This window comes from Piliocolobus tephrosceles, unplaced genomic scaffold (assembly GCF_002776525.5).
Source record: "Piliocolobus tephrosceles isolate RC106 unplaced genomic scaffold, ASM277652v3 unscaffolded_30736, whole genome shotgun sequence".
Classification (NCBI taxonomy): domain Eukaryota; kingdom Metazoa; phylum Chordata; class Mammalia; order Primates; family Cercopithecidae; genus Piliocolobus; species Piliocolobus tephrosceles.
In genome coordinates, this window is record NW_022314017.1 from 1 (window position 1) to 7,567 (window position 7,567).

General features: G+C 49.3%; 1 protein-coding gene across 1 annotated transcript; it reads right to left on the reverse strand.

The window, feature by feature from the left end:
- Nucleotides 1-2,885: 2,885 nt before the first annotated feature.
- On the reverse strand, nt 2,886-3,660 carry LOC113222351 (small integral membrane protein 10-like protein 2A). Its single transcript, XM_026451875.2, has one exon. The coding sequence runs from the start codon at nt 3,443-3,445 to the stop codon at nt 3,161-3,163; it is 285 nt and encodes a 94-aa protein (XP_026307660.1). The 5' UTR covers nt 3,446-3,660; the 3' UTR covers nt 2,886-3,160.
- Nucleotides 3,661-7,567: the final 3,907 nt, after the last annotated feature.

Below are 7,567 nucleotides of genomic sequence, written 5' to 3' on the forward strand. Positions count from 1 at the left end.
TTTGATCAACAGCCAGTGTTAGGTTTCATGTTAACTACCATCACCTGTCAAGCACCAGACACCTGAAGACCCGCTACCGGGACGATCATACTTGGATATAGCCAAACCAACGTTAGGAAGGGAAGGCATCTGCAGTGTCTCACAACTGGGTGGTACTACCGCTCAGACTGGTTCATTCTGCACGCCAGGGAGCAACCCAAGTACCGTCCAACTGTGACCTCCCCAAAGGAGGGTCCCTCCTTCATCACAGAGGTATGCAAATGGAATGCAAGAGGGGTGCAGTACTTGGCCACCTTTCTTTTTTTTCCGTCTCACTCTGTAGCCCGGGCTGGAGTGCAGTGGCCGGATCTCAGCTCACTGCAAGCTCCGCCTCCCGGGTTCACGCCATTTTCCTGCCTCAGCCTCCCAAGTAGCTGGGACTACAGGCGCCCGCCACCTCGCCCGGCTAGTTTTTTGTATTTTTTTTTTTTTATTATTATACTTTAAGTTCTAGGGTACATGTGCATAACGTGCAGGTTTGTTACATATGTATATATGTGCCATGTTGGTGTGCTGCACCCATCAACTCATCAGCACCCATCAATTCATCATTTATATCAGGTATAACTCCCCAATGCAATCCCTCCCTCCTCCCCCCTCCCCATGATAGGCCCCATTGTGTGATGTTCCCCTTACCGAGTCCAAGTGAGCTCATTGTTCAGTTCCCACCTATGAGTGAGAACATGCGGTGTTTGGTTTTCTCTTCTTGTGATAGTTTGCTAAGAATGATGGTTTCCAGCTGCATCCATGTCCCTACAAAGGACGCAAACTCATCCTTTTTTATGGCTGCATAGTATTCCATGGTGTATATGTGCCACATTTTCTTAATCCAGTCTGTCACTGATGGACATATGGGTTGATTCCAAGTCCTTGCTATTGTGAATAGTGCCGCAATAAACATACGTGTGCGTGTGTCTTTGTAGTAGCATAATTTATAATCCTTTGGGTATATACCCAGTAGTGGGATGGCTGGGTCATATGGTACATCTAGTTCTAGATCCTTGAGGAATTGCCATACTGTTTTCCATAATGGTTGAACTAGTTTACAATCCCACCAACAGTGTAAAAGTGTTCCTATTTCTCCACATCCTCTCCAACACCTGTTGTTTCCTGATTTTTTTAATGATTGCCATTCTAACTGGTGTGAGATGGTATCTCAGGTTTTTTGTATTTTTTTTGTTGTTGTTGAGGTGGAGTCTCGCTCTGTCGCCCGGGCTGAAGTACTGTGGCCGGATATCAGCTCACTGCAAGCTCCGCCTCCCGGGTTCACGCCATTCTCCTGCCTCAGCCTCCCAAGTAGCTGGGACTACAGGCGCCCGCCACCTCGTCCGGCTAGTTTTTTGTATTTTTTAGTAGAGACGGGGTTTCACTGTGTTAGCCAGGATGGTTTCGATCTCCTGACCTCGTGATCCGCCCGTCTCCGCCTCCCAAAGTGCTGGGATTACAGGCTTGAGCCACCGCGCCCGGCTGGTTTTTTGTTTTTTTTTTTTTTTTTAGTAGAGACGGGGTTTCACAGTGTTAGCCAGGATGGTCTCAATCTCCTGACCTCATGATCCGCCCGTCTCGGCCTCCCAAAGTGCTGGGATTACAGGCTTGAGCCACCGCGCCCGGCCTACCTTTCTTTGAGAAAGAATTCTCGAGTTGACAACTTTCCCTTCCACTAGAAAAAGTCATCTGAGGCCGGACTCACTGGGTCCTGACTGTAATCCTAGTGCTTTGGGAGGGCAAGGCAGGAGGATCGCTTGAGACCAGAAGTTTGAGACCAGTCTTGGCAACATAGCGAGACCTTGTCTCTACCAAAAAAGGAAAGAAAAAAGAAAGAAAAAGGCAACTGAAATTCAAGGGATGTAGAAATATCAGTCTCTTGGCTGGGCGCAGTGGCTCACGCCTGTAAGCCCAGCACTTTGGGAGGTCAAGGCGGGCAGATCACTTGAGGTCAGGAGTTTGAGACCAGCCTGGCCAACATGGTGAAAACTCAACTCTATTTAAAAATACAAAAATTAGCCCAGCGTGGTGGTGGGCACCTGTAGTCCCAGCTACTCAGGAGGCTGAGAAGAATCACTTGAACTCTGGAGGCAGAGGTTGCAGTTAGCCAAGATTGCGCCACCGCACTCCAGCCTGGGCAAGAGTAAGACTCTGTCTCAGAAATAAAAAAATAAAAAAAAAAAAAAAAGGAAATATCAATTTTTTATAGCACAGGCGGTCTCCAGGGTGCTGCAGTGTGAGCATACTCTAGGATCAGCTGAATGGTTCCCGGTCTCTGAAAAGTTTTGTGCTTCTACCTCTCCCACTTTATTTTCCCTAGTCTTCACCCTTACACCTCAGTTCTACCTCTGGCCAAAATAAGTAAGGTACATTTATCAAAACACTGTTAACTTCCAATCCATTTTTAGTTTCAAGGATAACATAAAATGTCTTTGCAAGCCAGATGTGGTGGTTCATGCCTATAATCTGAGCACTGGAAGGCCAAGATGGGAGGATCTCTTGAGGCCAGGAGTTCGAGACCGGCCTGGACAACACAGTAAGAACCCCCCCCCCTTTTTTTTTTTTTTTTTTTGAGACGGAGTTTCCCTCTTGCTGCCCAGGCTGGAGCACAATGGAGCGATCTCGACTCACGTCCGCCTCCCGGGTTCTAGCGATTCTCCTGCCTCAGCCTCCCGAGTAGCAGGGAGTAGCAGGGATTACAGGCATGCGCCACCACGCCCGGCTAATTTTGTATTTTTAGTAGAGACGGGGTTTCTCCGTGTTGGTCAGGCTGGTCTCTATCTCCCGACCTAAGGTGATCCGCCCGCCTCAGCCTCCCAAAGTGCTGGGATTACAGGCCTGAGCCACCGCGCCCGGCCGAGACCCCCGTCTTCACAATTAAAAAAAAGCGGGGGGGGGGGGGGGTTGCAAAGTTTCGGAACTAGAAAATTTACCCAACATTTAGTAAAGGTCCTCTTCAACACCCTTCCAGCCCATGCAATCTCGGACCCCACCTCCCGAGCTGCTGGACGTTCCCCAAGGCAAGTCGCTTAACCTGACCCCCACTGCCGCGTTTGCAGAACGGGGATAAGGACCATCTCAGTGGATCTCCCCAAAGTGGGGTCGCACGGGAAAATGCACGGTGCTTGGCATACACTCAGCTTCCAGGCGGTGGCAGCTGCCGTGGCGTTTGCATCCCGCTGGCGAGACGGGCGCTCGGGGAGGGCCGGGGGTCGGGCGGGCACGGCTCACCCACCTGCAGGCGGACGTTGAGCATCATGGAAGCCACGATGTAGAGGTAGGGGAAGTTGATGCGCAGCCGCCACGCCAGGTCGAAGAAGATGAGCAGCGTGCGAGTCAGCCCCTTGCAGAAGACTCCATAGGAGCGGGCGGCGGCCGAGCGTGAGAGCCGGACAGCCAGGCCCGACAGAGCCGCCGCCATATAGAGACCGGCGCTCCCACAGCCCGCCCGCCCGCCCTCTCCGCGCCGCGTCGCCCCGGCTGCTGGCCCTCGCCCGGCGCGTTCACGGAGCGAGGGAGGCGGTGGCTAGACCGGCGGGCGGGCGGGCCGCGGAGGAGCTGAGTCCGCACGTCACGCTCGGAGAAGCGCCTCCGCGAGCCGCCGCCTGGTCCCAGCCCGGCCGCGCAGCCTGACGTCACAAAGCCAGCCACGCGCCTGCGCGGCCCAGAGGCCCCGCCCCCTGGACACGCCCCCGCCACCTTGTTGCAGGTAAGATGCGCATGCGCGGGAGAGGAGGTGTGGGGTCGAGGCTGATGCACTGTCTCCGTCCGCCCCCTACTGGTGAGTTTGAAAATGAAGACAAAGGGAAGCGATGGACTGTAGCAATGGTTGCAGACAAAGTGAATGTATTTAATGCCGCTGAACCATACATTTAAAAATGGTTGCAGTACTAAATCTTTTTTCTTTTCATTTGAGTTGGAGTTCCGCTCTTGTTGCCCAGGCTGGAGTGCAATGGCCCGATCTTGGCTCACTGCAACCTCCGCCTTCCGGGTTCAAGTGATTTCCCAGGCTCAGCCTCCCGAGTAGCTGGGATTACAGGTGCATGTCACCACACCTAGCTCATTTTTGTATTTTTAGTAGAGACGGGAGTTCACCATGTTGGCCAGTCTGGTCTCGAACTCCTGACCTCAAGTGATCTATCCACCTTGGCTTCCACAAAGTGCTGGGATTACAGGCGTGAGCCACCCTGCCTGGCCTACAGTGCTAAATCTTATGTTATGTAGCTTTTAACAGAATTTAAAATGCTGCTGAGGAGCTTTTTTTTTTTTTTTTTTTAAGACTCAGTTTTGCTCTTACTGCCCAGGATGGAGTGCAGTGGCGCCATCTTGGCTCACTGCAACCTCTGCCTCCCAGGTTTAAGCAATTCTCCTGCCTCAGCCTCCCGAGTAGCTGGGATTACAGGTGCATATCACCACGCCTGGCTAATTTTTGTATTTTTAGTAGAGAGGGGGTTTCACCATGTTGGCCAGGCTGATCTCAAACTCCTGACCTCAGGGGATCTGCCCACCTCGGCCTCCAAAGTACTGGGATTAGCATTTTTTTAATAAATCAAATAAAATAGGCCGGTTTCAGTGCCCGACACCTGTAATCCCAGCATTTGGAAGGCCAAGGCGGGTCCATCCTTTGAGCCCAGGAGTTCAAGACCAGCCTGGGCAACATAGCAAAATCCTGTTTCTACAAAAAGTGAAAAAAACTAGCCGGGCATGGTGGTGCACACCTGTGGTCCCAGTTACTTGGGAGGCTGAGGTGGGAGGATCGCTTGAGCCCAGGAGTTCGAGGATGCAGTGTGGTATGATCACACCACTGCACTCCAGTCTGGAAAACAGAGTGAGACCCTGTCTCAAAACAAAACAAAAACAAAAATCACGAACCTTTAGTTTCCCTGATTTTAGCAGCATTATATTTTGCCACATTTATTGTTGACATTAAAAAGCTCATTTCATTTTTTTGAAAGCTATTTTTTCCTTTCAGTGCACATTGCATGCTATCCTTGAGCACCGCAGCACACACGCTTCAGAATTATTGTTTTTCAAGCTATCCTCTTGATAAAAAGTAGAATGAAAATGTCTTTATTCAGTATTTAGGCAAATAATTTAAACATTTTAAAGGGTAGAGTCTTTGATGGAACATTTGCCAGAAAACACAGAATCAATCTGGTAATGTGTAAATAGGCTTGAAGATCAGCTAAATTTATTCTTAGGCTTGTAGAGATTTTCACTGGGGGAAATGTGTCGTCCTGTTTATTTGAACTATGTGGAAAGACCAGATGGGCTGAGGTAACATGTGATTATATATAGAGAGATAGGTATACGTATATGTATAGACACACACACACACACCCAGAGTCATACACACATGCATATATTATCCTCCCTGGTTACTCATTTTTTTGTCTCTGAATGCCATTGTGGCATTTACAAAATTTTTTTCAAGATGAGGGGTCTTGCTATGTTGCCCACTCTGGAGTGCAGGGGCATGATCACAGCTCACCACACCCTGAACCTCCCTAGCTCAAGCCGTTCTCCTGCCACAGCCTTCTGAATAGCTGGGACTACAGATATGTGCCACCATGCTCGGCTACTTTTTTTTTTTTTTTTTTTTTTGCAGGGGACAAAGTTTCACTCTTGTTGCCCAGGCTGGAGTGCAATGGTGCGATCTTGGCTCACCGCAACCTCCACCTACTGTGTTCAAGCAATTCTCCTGCCTCAGCCTGCTGAGTAGCTGGGATTACAGGCATGCGCCACCATGCCCGACTAATTTTGTATTTTTAGTAGAGACGGCGTTTCTCCATGTTGGTCAGGCTGGTCTTGAACTCCCAACCTCAGGTGATCCACCCGCCTCAGCCTCCCAGTGTGCTGGGTTTACAGGCGTGAGCCACCGTGCCTGGCGCATACTCGGCTAATTTATTTTTATTTTTATTTTATTTATTTATTATTATTATCATTGGTAGAGATAGGCTCTCACTATGTTGCCCAGGCTGGTCTGGAATCCCTGGCCTCAAGCCATCCTTCTACCTAGGCAGAGAGTTATGTTAACAGGCCATTCGGTTGCCATAAACAATGGCAAGCAAAATTACCACAAAGCTAAACTGGGCAAGGTAAGAAGACTGTTGTAATGAGATGTAGTGAGAGGTCAAAGAGACACCCGGGAAAGCTAACAATATTTGAGATATATCCAGGTTAATTGTTCCAAACTACAGTGCTGGCTGGGAAATTAGCCTAGGTTCCTGAACTAGCATTCAGCTGAGCCCAGTGTCACTGAACCTCTTTGGGAATACATTTTCCTCATTATGGGTTGAGAAACAAACACAGACAGAACTAATTATAAATCAGTGTGAGCCAAACACAGTGGCTCATGCCTATAATCCCAACACTTTGAAAGATCGAGGCCTTCAATAATTATTATTATTAAAAATAATTTTTTTTTTTTTTGAGACAGAGTCTCGCTCTGTCACCCAGGCTGGAGTGCAGTGGCACGATCTCGGCTCACTGCAACCTCCACCTCCTGGGTTCAAGTGATTCAGCCTCCTGAGTAGCTGAGATTACAGCTGACTGTAATTACAGTCAAGAGGCTGAGGCAGGAGAATCATTTGAACCTAGGAGGCAGAGACTGGAGTGAGCCAAGATCGCGCCATTGCACTCCAGAGAACTGTTGTCTATGAGAACTGTGTCTCAGGTGAGAGAAACAGTCAAGGTTTTTTTTTTTCTTTCTTTCTTTCTTTTGAGATAGAGTCTCGCTCTGTCACCCATGCTGGAGTGCAATGGCGCTATCTCGGCTCACTGCAACCTCTGCCTCTTCAGTTCAAGCAATTCTGCCTCAGCCTCTTGAGTAGCTGAGATTACAGGCAAGCACCACCACACCCCACTAATTTTTGTATTTTTAGTAGAGACAGGGTTTCACCATGGGTTAGCCAGGCTGGTCTCGAACTCCTGACCTCAAGTGATCTGCCTGCCTCAGCCTCCCAAAGTTCTGGGGTTGTAGGCATTAGCCACTGAGCCCAGCCAAACCTTTTTTCTTTTCAGCATGATCTGGTGAGGAAAGCACAGAGAAGCCACATTTAGCAAGTTCTTGGTTTCACATTTAGCAAGTTCTTGGTGCCCTGTGACCTGGTTCTGTAAAATGAGGATAAGGACACGCATCCTGCAGGGTATTTATGAGAAGTAAATGAGATCAGGTATACACGGCATTTAGCACAGTCCCAGGCAGATAGAGGACACCCAGAAAGTGGTGGTAGCTATTTTCTTTCTTTTTCTTGTTTTGTGTTTGTTTGTTTGTTTGTTTTTGAGACAGAGTCTCGCTCTGTCGCCCAGGCTAGAGTGCAGTGGCGCAATCTCGGCTCACTGCAAGCTCCGTCTTCCAGGTTCACCCCATTCTCCTGCCTCAGCCTCCCCAGTAGCTGGGACTACAGGCACCTGCCACCACCCCCGGCTGATTTTTTTGTATTTTTAGTAGAGACAGGGTTTCACCGTGTTAGCCAGGATGGTCTCCATCTCCTGATCTCGGGATCCGCCTACCTCAGCCTCCCAAAGTGTTGGGATTACA